This window comes from Mustela lutreola, chromosome 17 (genome assembly GCF_030435805.1).
Source record: "Mustela lutreola isolate mMusLut2 chromosome 17, mMusLut2.pri, whole genome shotgun sequence".
NCBI lineage: Eukaryota > Metazoa > Chordata > Mammalia > Carnivora > Mustelidae > Mustela > Mustela lutreola.
The window spans coordinates 13915399-13941207 of NC_081306.1; the positions used below are offsets into that span (position 1 = coordinate 13915399).

A 25809-nucleotide genomic window follows, 5' to 3' on the forward strand; every position below is an offset into this window, starting at 1 on the left:
CCGGGTCAAAACTCAGGGTACCCAACGGGGGGCACATGGGGAGTTGAGGCGCGGGTGGGGATATTTGTGTGTGTGAATGCTGGGGTCAGACAGTGGTCAGGATCCTTGCAGGAGGGACTGGGCAAGACCCAGGCAAGGACAGTTGCCTGTGACATGGCCTGGCTAACAGGAACCGACAATGCATTAGAGCAAAGCCCCAAAGTCATTCTCCTCAGGGCACCATGGAGACCAAAGGACAATTGCCACTTCCATGGGAAACTGATCTGTGCTCACCTTAACTAAGGATAAAGACATCATGAGCTAAAACACAGGGAAGGTTAAGTATTGCTCTAGGAAGGTACTGCTTCAGTGCCTTAATACATGAACGTGTGAACTCACACGCATCCTTCTTATGAGCCATAGTCGAAAAGGACTGAGAAACCTCTTCTGTTATTGGTTTTAAATTGAAAGGCAACTGGCCGGCTTAGAACTCAGGCTTACACCTAGTGACTGGACCTCTGTAAACCCTTCCTGTCAACATGAAGCCCCCTGAACATAAGGACACGTAGACGGGGTTGCCATTGGTGGTAGCAAAAACCTGGAAATGGGGGCACCTGGGTGGCTCAGTGGGTTAAAGCCTCTGCTTTCAGCTCAGGTTATGATCCCAGGGTCCTGGGATCGAGCCCCACATCGGGCTCTCTGCTCGGCGGGGGGGCTGCTTCCCCCTCTCTCTCTGCCTGCTTGTGATCTCTGTCTGTCAAATAAATAAAATCTTAATTAAAAAAAAAAAAAAAACCTGGAAATGACCTAAATTCCATCTAAAGGAAAGTGGGCTTTAAAATTCTACCAAAGCTGGGGAGCCTGGGGGCACAGTCGGTTGAATATTGGATTTGTAGATTTGGCTCAGGTCGCGATCTCGGGGTCCCGGGACGGAGCCCTGCACCGGCCCCTCACTCAGGAGACAGTTCATCTAAGACTCCCTCTCTCTCTCCTCTACCACACCCCACCCTGCTTCACATGCTCCCTCCCTCTCCCTCCCTCTCTCTTAAATCTTTAAAAAAATAAAAATTAAAAAATAAAAATTAAAAAAAAATAGACTTTCAACTGGACTCTAACCAGAAGTTATTAAGAACATAGATTTAGCGGAAATAATACATTATATGTTACTAAAAATAATTAATTTTTTTAAAAGATTTAGATCTGCATCAACTGACCTAGAGCAAGATTCTCGACTGTTACGTGATACAAGATTACGTAAGAATGGCCAAGCAGACCAAGGGTCAGCAAACCTTTTCTTTAAAGTATTTTCAGTTTTTCAGGCCTTATTGTTCTCAGCTGTATTCCTCAACATGCTGTTCTATAGAGAAATCACACAGAAAATACATAAAAACTGGTTGTGGCTGTGTCGCAGTAAAACTTTATTTACACCAATAGCCGGTGTGTCCATGGACCAGAGTATGCCAATTTCCGACAGAGACTGTAATCGCACTGCTGGTGGTGGGGAGGGACACACCTTTGTCAGGACCCGTGTAAGCGGACATATGTCAATGAACTCTGGTTGTTTAAAATGGGTAGCGCTGGTTGACATGAACTTCGTAGATCTCTGTATTGCTGGCCTTGTTACAGAAAGTATTACTCAATTTTAGGATTCCAACAAAATATTCAATTATTTAAAAACAAGGTAGGAAGGACAAGGTATGTCATGATTGATTTCACTAAAACCAATTCTCTAACACATTTAACCATTTGTTATTACTGCAAGAGAAGGGATTCTGCTATTCATGTTTAATTGGATGCCAAGTGTCCTACATAGAACTCTCCAGCTACAAACCACGCCCCTTCTCCGCAAAAAAGAAAGAAAAATGTGGGAAGAGTAACACCAAATCATGGGAAACCGAGCAGATTCATTTAGACGAAAGAATATCGGAAGACTAGCTTCAGACTCCAGCCCGTGCGACTGCTCACTGTACCAGGCGGTCACTGTCCACATCCTACAGATAGAGTGACCGAGTGGATGCGGTCCCAAAAGCTGACACCAGCTGAGCATTAATTCAGGACTCACACCTGGGTCCGAACCCTACTTTAGCCCCATTTACACGGCAATGACCAGTAGCTGATCAACAGGCCATCTGTCCATGGGTTGATCCCAACTTGCACACCACAAGGCCACCCAAGATTCACAGCGGAAATAAGCAGGGACACAAAGAAATCGGTGCGTTACTGCCTAACCACCAAGTGAAGGAGGACTCCTGCTGCTCCTGTTTCGCTCCTAGGGTGACAGCGCAGAAGTGTTCAGCAGAAATCTTCCATCACATTTTTTACTTCTCCCATTTCTCCACTGGCACTGCCCCCATTACGGCCGCAGCCGACAAAGCCAGCACCTCCAGTCCCCTCGTGCCCAAGCACAGTGGCTGCTAGTCCAGAAGCGGGGCAGAAATGGCTTATGTCCCCTAACAGCCGCTCTTCCTTCCTCAGCAAGAACACCAATGCTCTGTGCTGGGTGCCCAGCCATTGGGATGGACAACCGAAACTACTTCCCAGTATTTCCTGCGGCTCGGCAGGGCCCCATGAACGTGTCGCGGGAAAGTGCAGAAGAAAATGTTTGTGAACCTGAAGACTTCATAACAGAGACTACCCAAAATGAAACACAAGGACAGAAAAGTAAAGGCCACGTCACATCGCTGGCCAATGTGGTCACGTGCTGGAGAAGCGCAAAGCTAGGACTTTCCAGGCCAAACCCATGGTCTCGCTCTCACGTTCTAATAGTTTCCAGGAGAGGCCGCCTTCATGAACGCTGTCCCACTCTACTCTGGAGAAGAATGAGAAAAGAGGAAAGACAGCAAGCGGCCAGACTGCGCCCCGAAAGCCAGCCCGTTCCCAGGCACTCGGCCCTCACGTGACGGATCGCTGACGGACACCTGCTATAACTCACAGCGGTATTGGACAACCGCCTGGCTTTACTATTAAATTACTTATCATGTGTTTTTGAATGCCATCAGTTTGTCTCTTAGCCCATGCGGCCCGTGTGTCAAGCGGGGTCAGAGATCACTGACTTCTCCCCATGGAGAGTCACACAGCACCCGTCTACAAGGAAAGGTTCCAGATTCTTGGTGACACCTGACGGTTTGTGATTTTTCTGTTCCCTTTCTGCTTAGCTTTTCTTCTTACCTTCTCTACAATGAATACACTTTCTTTTTTAACAAGAAAGCACAAACTGCTGCTCAACCATAAAGTTGCTGAAAAACAATTTTTAGGCAAGCTACCAGGTCAGCAGACGGCTCTTGGCCCATGGGTCTATGTTTGCTTACTATCAATTCCAAATGCTTCATTTTACCCCTCAGGAGGAAGCCAAGAGCACAGAAGCAAGGCCTCCAACTGTGCAGGCACCGTTCCCGGCTGCCCAGCAGCGGGACCCCCGCACTCGACTAACGGCAGGATAATGAGACCAGATGCACGCAAAGGCACAAGTAATTGAAGAGAGTGCGGAGCTTGGCCTAATGGGCCTCACCTGGGGGAAGGAGGGTGCGTTTTGGAGAGACTGGGTCGCAGGAGAGGGGAGCCTGTGAGTGAGAGAGAAATGGAAGCATAATGGGGACAGCGGCGCGGTGAGAAGTCCCATGTAGAGACCGAGCGCAAAACGCCTCCCAGTTACTCTGGTCCAGGGCACCCAGGAAGCCCGGCGCATGGCTCCCTGTCCGTATCCCAGCCTGCTGTGCCCCCTGGCGTGGCTGGCTGGGAGAAATCTGAGCGCTCCCTCTCCTGCAGCCGCCCACTCACCCCAGGCTGTGGGCTCCAGGGGGTACACACTGTGTGTCAATCACTTCTGTGTCGGGACCCACGCCCATCCCAGCATCTGGCCGCCACGCACTGTGAGCCAAGCCCCGGGCCGTGCTGCTGCCAGGAACAGCAAATAAATCCACGGGCCCGGCGGGCATGATCTGACATCTCAAAGTTTCGATTTCCTGTACCCGTGGAGGGGGGCCCGTAACAGTACCGGCATCACAGGGGGGTTGCCAGCCAAGTTAGAGCAGGGCCTGCCTCCGGCCGCCTCATCCACACCTGCATTCCCTCCCTCGCCCAACAGCCAGCTGCACCCCACCCCCAGGGGTCACAGCAGCATCAAAACCCAGTGCGTCCCTACTCTGGAGAAGCACACATCCCGATACACGTGTTTACTGAGTAGCTCATGAAAGAAAGGGAGAAATAAAAATTCTAAAATACAAAATGGGCAGCAACACTGCAGAGCTGGACGGAATGACGGGGGCAGAGGTGCCTGGGCAGAAGGGAGGTGCGAGACGGAGTCAACAGAAGGCACACAGGTGAGAAGGCATTCCACTGAGGAGGGAGGAGGAGGGAGCGTATTTCTAAGGAAACGCAGAGTGAAACTGAGGCTGTAAACCAGTGAAATCGCCCCAGACCGAGAGATCAGCTTTAACCCTTCATGCGATGTCTGTTTTTCTATTCGGTCTGAGGAAAACACATTTCGACAAGTCACTCTCATCTGAGGTACAAGGCATCATTACCCACTTGAGCAAAGCACAGTGACCGGATGCCTGATGAAAGCTATTATTAGAAACTTACAACAACAGCTTTCAGAACCGCAGTGGCATTTAACACGACAAGCCCCCTATCAGCGTCCTGGAAGGAGAGAGCACAGACACCAAACAAGACACTGACTGACAAACTGCACAACAATCCCAACACTGACGCTGCCCTGAAAAGAAACAGCGACAATGATAAAGAGACGTCTGGCCTGGGCTTCTGCCTCCGCAGGGGGAGCGGAGGCCCCAGGAGTGCTCCTGCTCTGTTTCTGGGCCTTTGTTTCCCACCAAACAATAAAAAAAGAAATGAACAAAACTCACAAATCGATCCCTGGCATTTCCAGGCAATTGCTCTCGCAATGACTTAGGAGGGGAAAGTATCCGGCAGAAGATGAAATCCAGTCGAGCAAATAAAACATTATCCTTGATGGCAGTCCCCAGACACATAGGCACCTCTAGTAACTGGGACCAGATCTCCTGGCAGTGACGACCCCTGTACCTTCGATGAAGCTTTCCTCAATGCTGACAGGACTGAGGGCTGCTTTGGAGGGTGGGGAAGCTCTGGTACCCTCTCACCCCCGACCCCGGCCAACTTCTCCCCGAGTTTCCATCAGCCTCACCTTCCCCAAAGGTGGAAGTCCCTGGAGCAGGGACTACCTACCCAATATCCATGTGCCAGTTAAGCCGTCAAGATTCCCAGCCTTCCTTGCAATTAGGGGAGGCCCAAGAGCTGTATGTAGAAGTTATGGGGGGGAGGGGTGTCCTGAGAAGCTCTTTAAAGCAAGATTATCCTCCAAGCTTTAAATCCTTATAGACTTCAGCTGTGAAATGCCCGCTCTGCCCTTCCCCACTTCCTGCTTCTACCTACCTGAAATACAGGTGTAATGGCTGGAACACCAGCCACCACCTGGGTTCCATGAGGCAATCAAGAAGGTAAAACACTGTGTCCTGAAGACGGCGGAGCACAAAGGAAAAGCAGCCTGCATCCCTGCATTCCTGATGATCATAAAAGCATCACACTAGCCCTAGATGAGACTCTGTTTCCAGATTTGTGTTAACTAAGAGAAAAAAAATTTGTGGAAGTCACTGTTTGGGTTTGGTTTGGTTTTAACGCAGCCAAACCTAGTCCACCTGATACACGAGCCCAAACGAACATACAAATTCAATGAAAACAGCATGCTGTGCAAATTCAGGGTCAAGACAATGTCTGCCAACCCCTACCCAACAAAACCGCCCAACCTCTCCTCAACAAAAATTCCAGAGGTGCTCCATCTCCCACATCACTCTAGCTGCAGAGCCATTGGGGTTTTTGACCCCTAACATCAGTATCCATCCTTCTCTCAGGGCTGTTGCCCCCCCTCCCATTCTCAGTTCAGTATGTTGGGAGACACTACTCCAACCTCACCCCCTTTCAGGAGGGGGCACGTGAGGAGCCTGGCTTGTCTCAACCAAGTTCTAACCCTCCCCTGAAATCCTCAGGATTAGCTTAAGCGAGGCAGGCCACCCAAACTGGGCCACCAGCGGTCATCTGGAAACAGGCAGATGTTATCAGTAAGAATATTCTAAGTGACATTTATAAATTAACTCTTTTTATTGATCTGAAATCAATCTGGAAAAGTATCAGTTTCAGCTGCGTGGTGGGCACACTAGGTGTTGGGTACATCATTTCCCAGACTTTGCCAATAAGTTGTCATTTAAAAAAAAAAAATCTGAGTTCGGGCCACTGTCCGAGGAATGGTTCCCTGGGTCCTGCCATACTGAGCACTGCCTTGGGGATGGACCCTGAGCTACCAGTTCAGTTATTTATTTAAAGGTCAGAAAACCAGCTGATCAGACAAATTTTGTTTTACCAGCACCATAAAGCTTTCAAGGACATTTACTCTATGATTATCACAATTATTCACCCACTTTGAGAAATTTATGTACAGGTGTTCTGCTAATGTGCCTTGACCTTCTTCAGCTTGGATGCCCTTCAAAATGCATCTCTAATCCAAAATCATGTCAACAGTTGCCTGGCACTTGACATATGTCATCCCTTTAAAACTTCAAAGGCTTGCATCAAGCCAACAGTATCATTTCTGCTCCTCAAATGAACATACTTAAATTCTGAGATAAAAACTTGTTCCCAGGGATGTCTGGGTGGCTCAGTCGGTTAAGCCTCTGCCTTCAGCTCGAGTCATGATCCCAGGGTCCTGGAGAGGGTCCCCAGAGTCCCTCATCTGGCTCCTTGCTCAGTGGGGAGCCTGTTTCTCCCTCTGCCTGCAGCTCCCCCTGCTTGGGCTGACAAATAAAATCTTAAAATAAAGAAAAAACAAAACACCACACTTACTCCAAGAATTTGGAACTAGTCAAAAGCACGGAGGTTCAAGCCAGATCCCACCAGCTGGAACACCGAAGTCTGCCTTTCCCTCAATGTTCTGGGCGGCCTCCCTCCACAAGCCTCCTCTCCTTTCACTGTGGAAGAAGGAGCCTTCATGGAGGAAGAAAAGAAATGCTCCCAGCACGTGTGGTCTCCACGGCTACTAAGAAGTGGTTTCTCCCCGAGTCTGACGGCCAGTTCCGAGGCCCCCCTGCTCTGAGCCGGCTCCCTCTGTGGCTGGCAGCACACCATCGGGTTTCGGTCTTCCAGGGACAAGAGGCAAGGGGAGCAGAGCTTTCCCTGGATAAAGTGAAGGGGTAGATGCTGCCCCCCTGCCCCCCACACTGGCTGCCCCACACAGGCAGGCAGTACCTGGCCGGCCGCTGCACACCATCACCTTTGAGGCCCAAGATGGTGCAAGAGACCTTAGCACGAATGACAGCACTGGGAGAACAGAGCTGGAGGGCTGGCGGGAAAAGCACGCTCTCAGCCTAGGCCTGGCTAGAACCTCGGCCTGGCCTCTTCCTAGGCAGAGGACTGGCACGTTCATCTCACATGTCCATGTGCCCGGGCCATGGCACCCAGGGACTTGGCCAAACCCTAGTGTGAATGCCACTATGAAGGTATTCATTTTACCTTCATTTTAAATAACATTTAAAATACTGTTAAAATAACATTTTAACAGTAGGCTTTGACTGAGGCAATTTCCTCTCCATAATGTGGGTGTGCCTCAATCCATGAAAGGGGAGCAGGCCTTAAGCTGAAGACCTTAAGAGTAAAGACTGAGTTCCCCAGGACTCCTGCCTCCAGATGGTCTCAGACTTAGGACTGCACCACCAACTCCTCCCCAAGTCTCCAGCCTGCTGTCTCCCCTGCAAGTTCCCAGACTCTACAACAGCAGGAGCCAATTCCTTAAATCTGTCCCATCTCGACAGAGGTGTAGGCAGGCCTGTGGACTCAGGTGTGTATACACAGATGCACATCTCTACATATGCTTGTTTGTACACACACGTGTGGTTGCAGAGTATGTGTGTGTGTACGCAGTGTTTCTCTAGGGCACCCCAATACAGTGGCCTTGCCCACACCCATCTCTCAGAGCCCTGTTTTCTCCACACGTGTCCAATGGGGAAGACACAAGCACCAGTCCTGCAGAGGTGCTGTAGCTAAGAACTTGGCCCAGGATCTAGCACCTTCCAGGTACCCAGTAGATGGGACCTTTTCTTTCACTGTCAATCAAAGATTTCTCTGGGTGATTCCTAGAGAACCATTTGCAATGATCTGTTTGTCTACCTTCTCACTGTCTCCCCCACTAAGTGGTCAGCTCAAGGCTGGAGCTCGTATCTCTCATTCACTCGAGTTCTCCCAGAACTGAGCCTGGCACATGGACACTGTTCAACTCCTATCTGTTGAGTGAATCCAAGGGCATCTTTCTTACCATGAACAAGCCAAGATGTGTAGGGGACACCAGAAACATCTTTCAATAATGGGTGGGTACAACATGGTCTCTTCATCCCAATTAATGACTGACAATGGAATCAGTATTTCCTATAGAATCAGTATTTCCTACAGTATTTCCTCTGCCATGTTTTTGGACCCTCTTTTTAAGATTTTATTCATTTGACAGAGGGCATGAGCAAGGGGAGGGGCAGAGGGAGAGGGAGAAGCAGGATCCCCACTGAGCAGAGAGCCCAATGTGGGGCTCTATCCTAGGACCCTGAGATCATGACCTGAGCTGAAGGCAGAGGCTTAACCCACTGAGCCACCCAGGTGCCCTTGGATAGTCTTTCTACCACAGACTTTTACAAGGTACCAAGCATTCCTTCCCAGACTCTAAAGGTTGTAAGTCCCAAAATAAGCACATAGAGTATGAGATCTCTTTCTAAGGAACCACACAACTGGCTTTGCCGACAGATACCACTTGCGTCAAATGGGCACCCAGCATGAGTGGCACAAGCACCTGCTCCTCTGAGTGGGTGGCTGCTGGCTCCTCTGGCTCCTCTGCCACCAGCCAGAGACCACAGTCCCCAGACACTTCTGCATGTGGGTGGGACCAGCCACGGGCCGCGGGCAGAGTGGTGTAAGTCACTCCTGGGAAAAGGGAGAACAACAATTCTCTTTCTCTTTAAGGAAAATCACTTCACCCAGCTCTTCTTTCTCAGGTAACTCTGTTCCCGTCTATACCAACTTGCCTATTCCTCTGAAATCACTCCTAGGACTACTTGGACGAGTCTGGCAACAAGTTTCATCACACGCAAAAACACACGCAAAAACAAAACTAAGTCTACAAGGACCACGCAGATGCTCTGTGCAGTCAGGCGGACCACCTACCCAAAAGACAGGATGACAGGCCCCCAAGAGTGAGCCATCCAATGCCAGGCCTCGGTTGTTGCTTATTAAGTGGCACAGGAGTGTGGTAATTCCACTGATCCTTGAGTTTGCATTTCTCTGGTGACAGGAGTGACTCTCACAATAAACGCAACATCTGGCCTGACCGGGTGGACGGGAAAGGGCATTCCCAGAAGAGGGAGACTGGCTGGGCAAAGAGCCGGGACCAGGACGTGGTCCGGATGGGGACGCACGGCCAGACGGCACCGAAGAATCACGAGCAGCGCCCAGAGGGAGGGCACACTGGGCACAAAGAGAAAGAGCCAAGATTGCAGGGGAAGAGGAAGACTAGAGAAAGAAAGGAGATGTGCCTGACGTCCACTGTGGATTCTGGAGGGGGGCCAGGGTGAGTACGGTCTGAGTACCATATTAACTCAACAGTGGCGAGAACCTTCTATCACGCCCCTCCCCACCTCCACCCACCGTCTTCTTAACTGGTGGAACCTCTGTGAAGACCGGTTCTGAGGCCAAACCTGGATCGGAGATGAAAGGCAGAGCCTCAGTTGATCTGAGACATCTCCCGCTGGCCAGGAATCAGACGGCTGGCACATCTGTAGCACCCTGGCGGATCTTGAAGTTCATTAATTTGAAAGCGGTGTCCTCCAGAGCAGTGGTTCCTAGTGGCGGAGCACAGGAGTTTTTACAGCTCCCCAGGGGATTCAGTGTGGAGCCCAGACGGAGAACCACTGCTGTGCTCTAGGTGGGGGAGAGATGGTGGAGACGTTTACAAGGAAACGAGTGGGTCAGAGAAGCACACTGTTCAGCTGGTTTGCTGAGATGATTAAACCCAGAGCTTCAGGCGCCCCTTGCCAACGTGAGAACGCCTGCCTGAGAGGGGGCACCCGGTGGGGCGCAGGGGCTGGGGCACAGCAGCTCACGGGAGCCCAGCGTGCATACTCTTCGTACTCTTCCCAACGCGGGCCTCAGTGACACGGTGCTGGCAGCCAGGAGTCAGCCACAGTGGGGGCATTTACACCACAAGCATCAGCAAACACCCTAAATTGCGGCCTTCTCCCTAGAGGGCTGGTGCTTCAACACACACCCATACACACTGCCAACACTGGGGAGAGAAAAAAACAGACTTGAGAAATGGGGGTGCGGGGGAACCTCCTGCTTTTGCTGAAACCCCTGGATCAAGACCTCTCTGAAGACAGGCACTGCAACACGTTGTTTAGGCCAAATAAAATTGGATTTTACGACTCTTGCAGTCAAGAATTCTGAATGACGAAACCATAGGAAAGGTGAAGCCATATGTGAACCGTAGTTATGAGAAAGCCAAACTATGAGTGATGAGAAGAACCCGATTCGAGGTGCAAGCTTAAAGAGCGTTACATGGGGTCGGGCACACGGCTGGTGTGGCGTTGGAATGAAGACCTTCCACTTGCCCCCAGCCGTGCTCTCTAGAGCTGCCACGGGGCTTCCCTCACGTACATGCCATGAGGCCGGGTCCTCTAACGGCTCCTCTGACACTTCTCGTCATTCACATCATGAACATTCATGGCGCACACACCACGGGTCAAGGACTGCTCAAGGCACTCTGAATACAGCAGGGCAATCAGCAGGCCAGGTCCCTGCTCTTGGGGTTTGTACAGGGCAGTGTGGGGGCATAGACAGCAAACATCGCAGGCGATGATCCATTGAGACACTCCGACGTATGGATAAGCTTTGTGAGGAAGACGAAGTAACAGAATAAAAAGGGAGCAGAAAAGAAAGAAAAAGAAAAAGACACAGTGTGACACAAGGTAGTCAGAGGACGTGACTGCTGAGCAGAGACCTGCCCGACAGGCTGGCATCAGCCGTCTAGACAGTGGGAAAGAGCATTGCAGCAGAGGGACAACTCACTGCAGGGGCGCTGAGGTCGGAACTGGTCTGGGGCGTCCGAGGAAGAGCCTGACAGCCAGGGTGGCACCGTGGGGTAGGGGGAGGATTGGGGCCGGAGGAGGTGGGGCTGGAACACAACAAGAGCCAGACCACAGCCTGCACTGGAAGCCATCATCAGAAGGTTTGCAGTGGATTTTTAAGGCAGAGTGATGGGATCTGATGTAGGTTTCCATGAAGTTCCATGCTTATCCTCTTCTAACGTGACAGAAGCACTTGCACAGTCATAAGCCAGTTTTTCCTGCAACCCAAGAAGCCTGCCTCAGACCAAGACAGCTTTGCCTCCCTCACCAGGAGCAGGAATTCGAGGCCACCCAAGTGGCCACCCAAGTTACACCCCACATGCCCAAAGCACATGCAGGCTCTAGGAATCCCCTTTGCCTGTGGCCATCCATCTCCATAGAATCAGGGGGTCTCAACTGTCCTGCCCTACGTTCTGGGAGCCCCGGGAAACAGAGACCCATGAGAACAGGAAGCACACAGTGTTGAACAGGGGATCAGTGAGTGGGCCACTGGCTTTTTGTTTTCAAACTTCTTCTGTTTCTTAGAGTCAGCTTTTTTAAATGGCTCCCAAACTTCTCTCATCTGTCAAGTTCTTCCGACAAACCTGCCTTGCCGCTGATGACTCTGATGGCCACAGACAATGGGCCATTTTATTCCCCCTCTGTCCCTGAACCCGTGATAGATTACTTAAATGAAGCCCCCAACAAGAGCATGTCGCCTTCGATCCATCACTAGGGTACAGTAAGATACAAGGGCCAAGGCTGAAGAGGACAGCGAGTGGAAGGTACATAACGAGGGGGAGAGTGGGAGCAAGAGCCTCACGACACAGCAGACACTGCATCATCTGGAAAGACCGACTCCAACAAAGAAGAGGCCCTCATGAGAACAGGATGGGCTCCGTAGCCAGGAAAGAACTACCAGTTTGCCACGAGCACAGGAGCTAAGGAAACCCAACGCAAGCTTGCAAACAGGCAGGGGAGATTGGCAGAATTAGCGCTCTTAGTGACCAAAAGCTCAGGGCTAGACCATCAGATCCAGCACAGCTGCATTCAGGCGCTCCAACAGCTCAGCTCCTTTCCACCACCCGCTCGGCTCCGCCTTCTATGCGCTGGCCTCACTCGGACACAAGAGAACAACAGCGGTTCCAGCCTTCCCAGCCCTACAGGAAAGACGTGTGCTGCTGGCAGGACCAGCTCTCTAACTCTGTCCCAAAAGCCAGCTCTGATTCCTGGGGAAATGTTCCTCAGGCGAGGCCAAGAGAAGCCAGCACCAAGCAAGGTTCTGCTGAGCCTGTGCTGGGCAGCACGCACGCTAAGAGCTCCTCCTGTGGGACACTGAGAAACCGGCCTCCGCAGCTACACATACAACCACTGACCACACGGAAAGACTACCACCAAGGGTCCACCAGACAGCGAGGCCCCAACCATAGAGCCCGGAGGTGTCACCCTCCGAGTCTGGAGCAGACGGTGATGGCAACCATCCACGCTGGGCCAGACAAGCACACCGTACATGTGCGTGCACGAGGGACAGTGGGCTCTCCTGTCTTGCATGTGCAGCCACTCAAAGGCCACAGATCTCCCCTGAGGTCCTGTTTTGTCCACCCAGGATCTCTGACTAAAAACCCTACCTTCAAAACCTCAACCGCCTACACAGGGAAGAAAGGCGTTCACGACAATGGTCCCCATGCCCATCAAGGGTGAAATTAATGTCTCAGTTCAACTACGATCTGTGTTCCTTTCTCATTGCTGCTCTAACAACCACAAGCTTGGTGGCTTAGAACATCACAAATTTCTTCTTAGAACTCAGGAGGCCAGGAATCTTGAGGATCTCACAGGCTATAGTCAGCAGGGCTGTGCTCCTTCCAGAGGCTTGAGAGGAGAACCCAGGTCCTGGTCTTTCTACCATCTGGAAGATGTCCACACTCCTTGGCTTGGGGCCATGCCTCGCTCCACACTCTACTGCCCCATCTCTCCCTCCCCGGCCCTCCTCCCTCTTGTAAGGACCCTCGTGATTACATTGGGGCTCACCTGGGTGGAGAAGGATCATCTCCCCTTACCAAAATCCTTAACTCCCCCACATTCGTAAAGTCTCTCCTGCCACTTAAGGAAGCGTGTCTCCAGGTCCTGTGTACCAGGACATGAATGTCACTGGGGGGGACCATCCTTCTGTCCACTATAGCATCTTCTAGATCCCAGACTCGGACATGGACAGGTCTTCTCAACTACCTCCCTTAATTAATATTTATCCTTGCAAGAGCCTGTGAAGTACATACGGTTTTCCTCCTCACTTTAGGACCATACAGAAGGGCTGAGAGAGGCAGAGCTAGCGACCAGTAGCACCAGTGGCCAGTACGTACTGAGTGCCCAGTGTCAGACAAGATGCTAAGTGCTTCACGTGTATAACCTACCTCCATCTTCCCCCAAAATCCCATGAGCAAGTCACGACTGCAATTCCCTTTTTACAGAGGAAGAAATGGAGTCACAGAAAGGTCACATGGCCCCTAAATCAGTCGTGCAAGGGGAGTCCTCGGTGTCCTTCCACGGAAGTCATTCACGAGCCCACATCCAGCGTCAGCTGCTAGGATCACGCAGCGTGCTGGGTCTCCCAGATGTTGTGGCCGTGACCCTCTTGTTCATGGGCCACGCGCAGGAGGAAGTGGCCCCTTGGACAAAGACACCCGGCCCTGAAAGCAGGTGGCTTCCTTCTCTCTCCAGATAGTCAATGCAATGCAGGGGGTGCCCATTTGCCACACCACGCCCCCGACGCAGCCCTGCTGGGACCTCGCTCAGGAGGCCTCCGCAGCCGTCCTTAAAGCTCTAGGCAGACAGCCTCCCTCCAGGGGCTGCGTTTCCCTGCGGAGACGTTCATTAGCCAAACGCACTCAGCCTCACCCCCCACCCTAATACCTCAACTGGGTGAGACTCTCAACTGGGTGGAGTTGATTAAAAAGTCAACTACCTACACCCACGGACTCTCTTCCCTCTCCAGCCACACTGCGTGAGATTTCTACAGACCCAACAGCGTCTCCCAAGGCGAGTCCCTGGGTCTACAAGTGGGCAGCAGTGTGTTAGGGAAGGGAGGCTACGGCTACCCTGGGGTGTCCTGGAGAGTCCTGTGTCGACGTCATTCAGGGAACTAGAGGGGAAAGGAGAGGAGCCCCGACGAATGATCATCTCTAAACTGAAACAAAGTTATCTGGTGACCACTGGTTACGAGGCAAGCAGAAACTAAGTATCTCACAGAAGAGGCAGAAACTAAGTATCTCACAGAAGAGCCGCACCTGCACCTTCTCTCTCTCACCATCAACAACCATCTGACAGAACTAGCACAGAACCCCATTAAACCACAGGCCAAAGAAAAAGGGCCATGTAAAGAGCCCGAGGGTAACAGCATCTCTACGGGTTTGTAGGGCCGAGACCTTCCCCTCACTCAGTGTGGGAGCTTTTGGAAAGCTCGTCTGATGAAGTAGCCAACTAGGTCCCCCTTCTTGGACTCCACTGGCCACCATCAGGGGGACCCCAGCTCCCCATCTTGGTAAACCCAGAGGACTGATGGGCCTGAGCATCATGTATGGGCTCCTGGTTCAATCTCCATCTGCTTTCTCACTACCAATGAATGAACTGCCCTTCGGATGACCCATCATTCCCTGCATGCTTGACTGACGTGAGTCGTCTCTGGAGAGAATGACCCAGTCGTGTCCACACAACCTAGCGGGTATCTGAGTGGGTTTACTGGCTCTTCAGGCCCCTCAGGCCCCTCAGGCCCCTCAGGGAGCTGCCAAAAGGCCTTCTCCAAGCAAGACGCCAACTTGATGTAGGAGGTTTCAAACTTCAGGGAAGCCATTGACAGAAACATGAGTCTGGAGAGCAATCTCCCGCTCTCCCCCTGTAAGGGAGAGTGCCGCGTGCTAAAGAGCAGAAATGCTGGAGCTCAAAAAGAACTCAGGAAACACTCAGGAAGAGCTGCGCCACGAGCTCAACTGTCAAGCCAGTTCACTGAGGACACAGCGCCCCACATGCCATCACGGTGAGGCCAGAAAGGGAGCAGACAGCACACACCAGGATAACAGAAATCCAAACATGTACCCACAGGGTAAGGGCTCCCATAATGCTCATACTCCAAAAGGTATTTTATAATGTTGAGGTTTTTCAAACACAAGCCCAACAAGTGCTTCTTTTTTCCTAGGTTTAATATCCTTAGTGCACCGAAACCTAGCTCTGAGAAGGCAAAGTATGGATTTCTCAGGAGGCAGTGGGGTGCCATCTACAGATCACGGGCATTAGAGTCATGTATCTAGAAGTGCAACTGTGGGGCCCATCCTAGATCCACGAAACCACTAGTGGAAAGAACAGCATTCTTCCTACCTGAGAACAGTCGTATTTAGTGTGTTCCCCAGGTGATGGCCTCAGCAGACTCTAATTTAAGAACTGTGTAAGGCAAAGAACCAGGGATTCAGAGGAAAATGACCCTGAGTTCACTTCTACCCTAGATACACGTATGAGTCTCTTAAGCTCTCCTAAGTCTCCAATAATAAACTTTCTAAAATAAAGAAAAATCAAGAAATTAAAATACAGGAAAAATACCTCCTCTTCACAGGGTGACAAAACCCCAAGAAAACAGACTAGAAGCTGCCCGGGAAGGGTAAATGGTACACAAATACTGCTCATTCAGGACACATCACGGACGGAATGAGCACCTACAAAAGTGAGGTGTTGGGGAGACAAAGATGAGGAGTGAAAGTCGAAAGACCAACACCCACAGAACACACGTGACACGGATTCAGGACCATAACAGCAATGTCTGTTTGAAAAAGGGACGAGCTCACAGAGGAAGACGTGATTAATTCTGCAGTGATAACCCCTAGACCAGTAACAGTTAGAGACCGATTACGAACGAAGCAAGGCATGTAATAAAAGAGTAATAATAATGATCACCAACACGGAGAAGCCGATCAGAGACCGTAATCAACACAAAAAAAGCTTGAAACAAAATTCAAGCCTTTCTGTTATTAGTATGCAACCCACATCCAGATTCCAATGCTGCCTCCTTCTATTCCACAGAAACATAACCACCACTTATTGAACGCCCATGATGGGCCAGGTGCCACACTGCAAACTTCACACTCATTGTCTCGGTCAATCCACGCCACTACCATTGGTGGGAGGTTTCTACTTCCTGATGGCAAAATAACTCCAACTCCTCAAATGACCCTGGGTGCGCCTGGATTCAGAGGCAAGTCTGGCAGACTCCCAAGACCTGTAAGCCTGGAGGGTCCACCCCTTTGTTACAGTGTCTACACCCCAAGAGTTCATTTGTGTTTAAGTCAATCTCTTAATGGCAAATTGGCTGAAGGCTGTAAGACGTTTCAGGCAAAGGGAAATACCCTTTCCTGCAACTAAACGAGAATGTTTTAGTTGATTACACTGTAGCCAAAATGCGGAGAGAGGAAGCATATGGTATCACCTCCTTTAGTGCAATCTTGGTCAAGTGATCATTTTTCTATCTACTTGTATTTCTGACTAAGAGTATCAACAGCTAAAATATATTCAGTGCTTACCCGATACTAGGCATCATGCTATGATTTCTAGATGGATTACTTTGCGAGGTAGGGACTGTCAACTAAGCCCATTATACTGATGAGGATACTAAGGTACAGAGAGACAAAGGGGCTTACCCAGAACTGGGGCTGGGACCAGGTCAGCGCAACTCCACAGCTCTGGTTCTCCACCACTTTGGGGTTCTGTTTCTTTCACCCCTGGCCTGATGGGACTTAACCATGCTGCAAGGCTTTCTCCCTGGCAAGTACCTCAAGACCCAAGATAAAAAACTTCCTGATTATGCAAATTAACACAACCCTTGCTAGTGATCCAGCAAGTAAGTCTTACGACATTAGTTCTGCACGCAGCAAGAACACACAACAGGATGTTCCGTCTAATTTGTTTTCCAGAATCGTGACCAGCACGGTTTCTCGACCTCATCTGCATGAGTACTCATCCCGCGCTGAGTGGCTGGCTCCTGTGCACCAGGCACGCGGGCTAATAAGAATTAAAAAGCTGGGCCCCCTCCGCACCCCAGCTCGGTCTCCGCCTCACCTTCAGCTGCTTGACCTTCTCTTTTCAGCATCTGGACAGCTCCTACGTATTTCTTCAGTTGGACTTTGAGCACCTCGTTTTCTCTGCAGGTACAAGAACGTTAAAAAAAAATACATTTTTAAAAACTGACAATTTAGACTGAAGGGGGGGCAATCTTTATAAAGAAAAACACATGAGGTTCACCTTATTAGTACATTTTTTGTTTTAGAGATCCTCACTGGAGAAGACTACACTTGGTACGTTTGCAGAATGCCTGCAAAAACTGCTCATCCATAACTAGTGCTAACTGGTTCCAGTTCCCACCAAGTCAGGATGAGGACATGGGTTGTGCTCTGATTATCTGAATCTGTCAAGCTGCTGGGTGCCTATTGGGTGGTAGGCACTTGGCAATATTCTCTCCATTTACAGAAAAACACACAAGAACCACCTATTCAGCCTGGGGAATACTCATTTTTTTATTAATGGCCACAGGCACTGAATGTTTGGTATTTGCCAGGCATCACATGGCAACACCTACTTTACAGATGAGGAAACTGAATCATAAGAAGCAGCAGCTTCGTCCACACTCCCGTCCACACAAGACTCTATACAAGGCCCCATCAAAGTCCTGCTCTACGCAATTCACTCCCCCAGGTACACGGGATGAGGAAAAAAAAAACCACAAGGATCAGAAGGAAAAAACAACCAGTTACTGAGGACCACACAGCTGAGACTTTGCCTTCCTGACTTCACTGAATCAAGCAGCATTGGTTCATTCTTCATTCGTGGGGAAACGGTTTAAATGCCTGTCATGTATTAGGCACAATGACCCAATAGAATTCTCAGTTTTGAAGAGGGGGCACAGCTAAGGTCTGTGACTAAGGTCACATGGCCAAGGTCAAGGTCGTAAAGAAAGGCACAATGCCAAGACACCAACCCAGGCTGCTCTGTCCTCAAGGCCCCAAAGAGCTTTGCTCAGTTTCCTTAGGGATTCAAACTTGGTTTCTCATCACTGTCCCCAGGGAGTGCTGCCTCTTCCACATTTTCTGATTCTACTACTCCCACCGGAAGGTCTTGAGTCTGAGTGCCTTTAAATAGGAGAGAACACTTCCTCAATATGAGAACAGCTTTAAGACTGGGGTTCTTTTATAACCATAAAAATTTAAATGCTCTTTGCAAAAGAGTCCGAGGACACGTAAGCAGGAATGTACAAGTCAGCTGAAAGCCCAACACCTTGAAATCCAACCCAGCAACATTTTCATAGCTATCCTATCATACCTCTCTCCAGGCATGTGCGCACACATGTGAAGTAAATCTATTTTCCCTGGATGAAACATTTTTCACACTCCTTTCATTTTTTTTGTTTGAAGTCTTCTCTTGCTTTGTTCACTCATCCACTAACCATCCCCCCTTTCTCATGGTAACCAACGCTGAAAACCCAGTATATATGTTTCAAGCCTTCCTCCACACTCATGTCGTCACTACAAACCCAAAACACTCGAGTATCAGTTACTTTGTAAAACCGGGTATTATACATATTTCCGCAGCTGGGCTGTCCCCTTGAACACTCACCACACAGGCAGTTTCTAACTCCATCTAGTTATGGATGCGTACGCCGCTCCTGGGTACGGCTGTGCACCACACACTTACTCAGGGTATGAACTTCTGACTGGCCATCATCAGTACTATTTTCCACGCATCTGACAACACCTCAGCCCTGTTTGCCCTTTTGCTTTTCTGCCCTTTTGGCAGAAAAGACCATCATCAGCTGCACTTTTGGCAGGAAAGACCATCATCAGCTGGAGACTCTCCCAGGACTTAGGAGTCACCTGAGAATGCTACGTTCATCTCGGAAGCCCTAGAGAATGAGCCACGGAGGAGCCCCTTTATCACCCCCTCCCTCCTCCTAGACCGCCTCTCACGGATGTTTGTAAAGCTGTCTGCAACTTCCTCCATCTGTGATGTGAATAGCAAACGTCTGAAGCCAAGCAACTAACAAGTCCTAGAAAGATTGGGGGGGGGGGGAATGCTCCCCGATACACGTGGCTCGTACAGCTTGTTTTCTTGGATTCCTTCAGCAGAGTCTTGTCACTCATCCCAACCTACTCTTCATCTCTACGTGTGAATTCAAGTCACATAGGGCCTGCAAATGAGAGAAAGCAATTTCTCTGCATTTCTCTACGGCCCCATTTAACAAGGGTTCATGGCAGCTCCTACGCATCGGAACACACAGGCTCACTGAGGCAGACTGACAGGTGAGCCGTGCCAACGTCTGCTGCCGGGCTCTGATTTGCTCACTGCACATGGGTCAGGCCTCGGCTGCCCTGGTGCTCTATGCTTCTGCAGCTGCCATGGACAGGTTTCCCGTGGCTGCTTTCCTTTTGGCTTGGATTTTTTAATCATGTCTTAGAGATTCTATCTCAAAATGAGATGTAACAGATTAAAACCAAGGTTTTTAATATAAACTGATCTCCATCAAGATGAGAAACTGCAGAGTACATCCAACTACTGGCTATGCACCTCTGGGGACCATAAATTCATCCCAGACAATTTTGTACCCATGAACGAGTCTGTCTTTTGGGTGGAGTTAACACTTTCCGGGCACTGGAACGCTTTATGAAAGAAACTCAAACACCTAATTGAGGCCCTTTGCATTCAATTTTTTTTTTTTAAATGATCAGAGATTCACATGCAAGGATGATAGCAAGAGTTTCCCCGCCCTTGGCCCGGGCCTCCGATGGCTGCAGCTTACCTCACCACACGGCAGCAGCGAAACCCGAAGTCTGATAGGGGTGCAAAGTGTGTGTGTGTGTGTGTGTGTGTGTGTGTAGTCCCGTCCAGCCCACTACTCTCACTGAGGCTCCTAAGCATCCTCTCCCACACGGTGTCTCTTTAGACGGAATGTGGAAGGCTGCGGCCACTGCAGTCACACAGGCCAGGCCATGGAGAAGAGTCAACCAGGACAAAGAGTGAGTAGGGGGCAGGAGGCTATGAAAATCAGGGAGCTCCTGCCCCACCAAAAAAAAAAATTTTTAACTTAACACATTACTGGGTCTCCTGGCTGGCTCAGTCAGAAAAGCATGGGACTCTTGATCTCAGGGTCATGAGTTCAAGCCCCACGACGGGTGGAGAGATTGCTAACAAAAATAAACTTTAAAAGCACATTACCAGGCCAACAAAATACTTCCCAGCCTCTGGACAACTGATCTGCAAGCAACTGACAGGATGTTAATCTGCAGCTCGGAGAGCCAAAAAGAGTTCATCATTCTTATTACACAGGTTTATTATGATTAGCAAATCTAAAAATGCCTTTTCAATTGACACCTCATGAGACGATAGAATGCATTAGTTAACTAAATGAATCCTGACTATAGAGAGGCTCAAGGCTCTCTGAGCAGGTGAAAAACACAGACAGGATGGTGCAGGTTTCCTCATTCCCCTTCCCCCACCAAGGGCCTTCATGCCACCGCAGGTCCCCTCACCAGGTACCCGTCACCTCAACAGGTAAGGGGCCCGATGAGCAGGGCTCTGGGTGATTTCCTGTGTGCCTCCGCTCACAAGCTGGGTCTTCAGAGCCACAGGGCCTCCCCTCTTCATTACCCCCCGAAGTGTGTGCACACTTGAGGGAGTGTGCGCACCACACGGCCCTGTCAGCTGTGCACGCGGGTATTATCCCAACAGACTCCTCTGAGCCATGAGGTCACAGGTCTTACTCTGAGCCTTTTTCTCTTCTGGTTGCTCAGCTACATTCCCTAATCTTCTACAGCGAAGTGAGGTTTGCAGGCAAAGAACACGTCTACAGCTGAGTCTCTTCAGGTTTGGTTTTTTGTGTTTGTTTTTTTGGTAAGACTTAAAGAATTTACTAAGAACAATTAAAGACAACGCTGAGGAGGAAAGTTGAAGCTGCTATGGAGCAGGCCACCTGTCACCTGTGGGGCGGGGGCGGGGGGGGGGAACCAAACCCCATCTACATTGCCAATAAGTGCCGCGTGAGTCTGTGTAGATGAGAGCTCCGAGCAAGGACGCACATGTGTTTGCCACCCCATCCGTGAAGAGCTTAGGGCAACTTCCTCTTCTCCATTTCTCAGGATTTCGCCCTTCTTTGATTCTAGGAGGCCACTGCCCAGCTGAAGACCGCCCTCCCATATCTAGCTTCTTTTTGTAACCAACAGAGTTGATTTAATATCCAAACCCTGACAGACCACCTAGAAAAACAGGGGCAGGGATGCTACTGTTGCTATGAACCTCCCACACTCAGACGTTCCAGGAACGTGGGCCACTAGGAGGCCGAGTCCTAAGCGCAGTCACCAAGGCTCCAGGTCAGCTGCGGGCTTCACCCCTTTGGCGACCTGTTGGGATCCACCCATCAACACTAGCACCTCTCGGAGGATCTGGCCTTCAGACTGTAACTCACGCACCTGCCTCCAATGAGGAGATGTTGCTGGGAGGCACCTTCAGCCATCACAATGTCAGCGGCGAGAAAACCATAGAACAAGGAGGAGCAGGGGTAGGGGTTCCGTCAGGCAAACCCGCTCTGTCATGGCCAAAGCCAACTGCAGTGGAAAACCAACCTCACAGACTCAAACCTGCAGAAACCCCCCTTCCCCACTCACCCTTGAGAACTTACCCAGTTCTCTGCAGTGGGACCTAACTTTCCTCACAGTTCCATCAAAGAGGAGAAGCACACAAAGAGAATGAACTTAAACAGAACCCTCCAAATGTGGTACATTCCCAAGATCATTTTAGAGGTTTACCTATCTTTTTATTGTTTTTTTAAAACACGGAGATGATATTCTAGTAGATTTTTTAGAAACTGATTTTCCATATATTGCTGTGATAGGAAGAATCTTTTGAAAAGAAGTTCAAAGGTTTTCACAAGTGGACGGAAAGAACACCAGAGAGAGAATAATGCAGCTGGGACACAGGCGTGGCCCAAACCATGAGGCCGGGGCACAGTGACCAAATCTGGGGCAGAGAATCTACGCTTTAAAATAAAGGTATGATTTTCGAGTGCACGTCCTAAACTGCATTCGAGGGGGTGACAAAAGGCCACGGAAAGAGAACAAGGGGACCACAGGCAGACAGGGTCAGGGAGAGATGGGCTCAACAGCCTCATTCTCTCCGCCGCACCCCACGGCCGCCCCAGGGCTTCCCAGAGCTGCCGATGTGTTCATGCACACTGGGTAGCCTACAGCTACTGAAGTGCGGCTTTTTCAGACTGGACACAGCCTCCAAGACCGGGAGACCAATTTTAGTGGCAAACAACCAAGTTTCTGTTACAAAAATGTGGCCCGCATGGACCTTGGCAGAGGTGGGCATTTGGCAGCTTTAGGGTTTCCTCGAAATTCCTCCGTGGTAGCTAAGAAGGGAAAAGCAGCTCAGGGCCAAGGCCTCCTACAGGGAAAAGCTGGGCCTACACATATAATGGCGAGCCCCTCTCCTCTCCTCTCTATGACACATCAGGTTTGCCTCTGCGTGGGGGGATGTCATACACAGGCTCTTTGGGCAAACTGCAGGAAGGGCTGGTATTATCCCCAAATTTTATTACCTTTCACTTTGCAGATGAAGAAATGAAGTCTGCAAGAGGTTAAGCAGCCTGGGAGCGGAGAGGGGGATCACACGGAGAGTTCAAGGCAGGGTCACAATGTTCTTTGACTCTGTCACACGCGTGGTCCCCAGCACCTCGGGAAGCTGGTTTCACTGTGCCCATTTTGCAGATGGGAAAGTGGTGGCCCAGGGAGTCAAACCAGAGATTCAAACCCATTTCCATGAACTCCAAAGTCTCACATTGTTCCATATACATTTAGGTAAGTACAAAGTCAAAAATGCAAGGCCCTGAAAGACCCCACTGAACCATGAAGGCGGCTGAGCCTGGGTGTGCAGATTCCCTCGGCTGGGTAGACTCCTGGGCAAATGTGACCAGCGAGCTTCATCCAGAGGGACGCTGACCTTCCAAGAGTCACACAGTGCAAGCCTCTGCCAGCCATGACCACAGGTCAGAGGTGAGCTTTAGGAAACATGACTCGACAGCCTCCAGAACGGGACACCAAGTCCACTTCCAGAAAGCCAAAGCCCGTGAATGAGAAGTCTCAGAACACCCACATGAGGGTGTTGTGAATATATCCGAAAAGAACTGGTTACAAACTAAATGTCGGGGGGGGGGGGGGGGGAGTGGGTACACTCCTGTGCATCCACCTACAGCAGGACACTAGGGAGCAACACAGCTGGGAGTAGTGCGTGTGTTTCAGTGAGGAACATCTGTGAGGTGCCATTATGTCAGTGCAGCAGAGTACTGAAGGAGCAGACCTAAGACAGCCCCTTACATACAGTTTGCTATGGGTTTGCGATAGGAAGATATAAACCACAATGTTAACAGTGTTCATTTCTGAATGATGGAATGAGAAGACACTTTCAAGTTTTCCAACAATATACTTTACCAGTGAACGGGGCGGGGGGTGTACATTTAAGAGTAAGGTTAGATCAGGAGGCCTGGGTGGCTCAGTTGCTAAGCGTCTGCCTTCGGCCCAGGTTGTGAACCCAGGATCCTGGGATCGAGCCCAGCATTGGGCTCCCTGCTCAGCAGGCAGCCTGCTTCTCCCTCTGCCTGCAACTCCCCCTGACTGTATGCTCGCTCTGACAAAATCTTTTAAAAACTTAAAAAAAAAAAAAAAAAAAAAAAGTAAGGTTAGATCTAACATGGGGCAGGGGAGAAGGGAGGGGGGAGAGAACGGCTTTACCTAGAATCGCTTAGTGGTACAAGACTGGATGGTTTCCCGGAAACTGGAGAACAAGACAAAGAAGTCACTCTCAGCATTCCCACTGAGCACAGCACCGGAGGTCCTACCCCGTGCGCTGAGGCTACAAGGATGGCATCCAGATTGGAAAGGACCTAAACTGGCCCCTACTGGCATGTGACAGACTACTCTACACACCAAATCCCAAGAATCCACAAACATCTCCAAGAATGAGTTTTTAAAGGTCAGATGGCAGAAACTGTATTTCTACCCACTGGCAACGAACAATTAAAAAGCAAAATCGTAAGTCATTCATCCTAGCTCCCGAAAGAGAAATGCATAGATGTAACTCCAATTTAAAAAAAAAAAAAATGTGCAGGGGCGCCTGGGTGGCTCAGTGGGTTAAAGCCTCTGCCTTCGGCTCAGGTCATGATCCCAGGGTCCTGGGATCAAGCCCCGCATCCGGCTCTCTGCTCAGTGGGGAGCCTGCTTCCCCCTCTCTCTCTGCCTGCCTCTCTGCCTACTTGTGATCTCTGTCTGTCAAATAAATAAACAAAAAATCTTTTAAAAAAAGATAATTAAAATGTGAATTGTACTGCATGTACATTAAACCAAAAAAACAGTTAATTAAAAAAAAAAGTAAAGTAAGTTACAGAGGAGAAGATAGGGCCACATGGCATCCCCACTGACCAGCATCCACAATACAGGCAGACATCATAAAGCCAGAAGCTGCCAACTGCAGGCAGGGGACAGGAAAAGAAACAGTGACAAAGTTGCAGTCCTGCCACTATCTCTCTGTACCTTTTCTTCAGCCTTTGTCTATTTTTTTAATAGAATACACCTGAGATCGACTGCCTTCTTCTTTTTCAAGGGTACAGTGCAGGCATTAAGTATATGCACACTGTTGTGCAGCCATTTCCAGAACTTTCTTCATCTTGCATGGTGGAAACTGTACCCATTCAAAAAGTCCCCATTCCTACCTCCACCGCACGCCCCACCAGTCCCCAGAACTGCATTCCTCTCGGGTTCTGTGATAAATACCCTTCCGGTTTGAAGAAAGGAGACCAGGCAAATGTCAGTATCAACAGGGCGACAGGTGTGAACACATCTTCGGGGCATGAGGCCGTCTGTCGCCGATGCACAGCTTGAGTTAGAAATGCGGCTCCGAAGACTGAGTGACCCGTGGACAAGAGTTGTTTTAGGACCTCTCAGCAGGGCAAGCCCAGTGGAGCCTGGCTTGCTCAGGCTCCCATCACGAAGAGGTCCACACTGCCTCCCAAGAGCAGCACCGTCACTATTGCTGGATTGCGCGGAAGATTGAGGTTTCCTTCTTAAATCCCGACCTGACTTCAGAATCCAAGAACAAGGTCAAGTCTAGATTCGACTTTTTCATTGCCCCCTTCTAATTCTTTGAAAATTGCTCACATTCAGAGCATCACTTGCCTTCCATTCCGTACAGCACAGAGCAGGGTGTGCGCATCGCCAGGCAACTGAGCATGGCCCCGGGTCAACCGCAGCTCCGGTCAATCGCTTCCCCCTTCCAGACAGGGGCTGGAGTGTCGGCGCCCAAAAGCTATCAGTCTGTTCTCACTCATGTGGCAGAACTTCACTGGTTGTCAGGCAAGAGGTCGGGGAAGGAAAGGCATCAGTCAGCAAAAGTGACACAACCCCCTGGTCTCTCGGAGCTTCCTCTACTTCCCAATTTTAGTTTTCCATGTGACTCAGTGGAGGGTGCTGGAGGTCCACTAACAAGGTCATCAGAAAGCATCGACTCCACAAGGGCGTTGCAGAAGGCAGGAGGGTGCCCAGAAGAGCCAAGGACTCTCTAGCCAACAGGAGTTCACAATCCGGGGGGCCCA

At 50.1% G+C, this 25809-nt stretch overlaps 1 protein-coding gene across 5 annotated transcripts in view; it reads right to left on the bottom strand.

Moving 5' to 3' along the window:
• The window catches only part of SNX29 (sorting nexin 29), a 475417-nt gene that overhangs the window by 276351 nt on the left and 173257 nt on the right, over positions 1-25809 (bottom strand). For all 5 annotated transcript variants that reach the window (XM_059154575.1, XM_059154573.1, XM_059154577.1 and 2 more), the window contains exon 14: positions 17238-17320. In XM_059154575.1, the coding sequence (XP_059010558.1) occupies positions 17238-17320 (83 nt within the window). The remainder of the gene's footprint in view (positions 1-17237; positions 17321-25809) is intronic.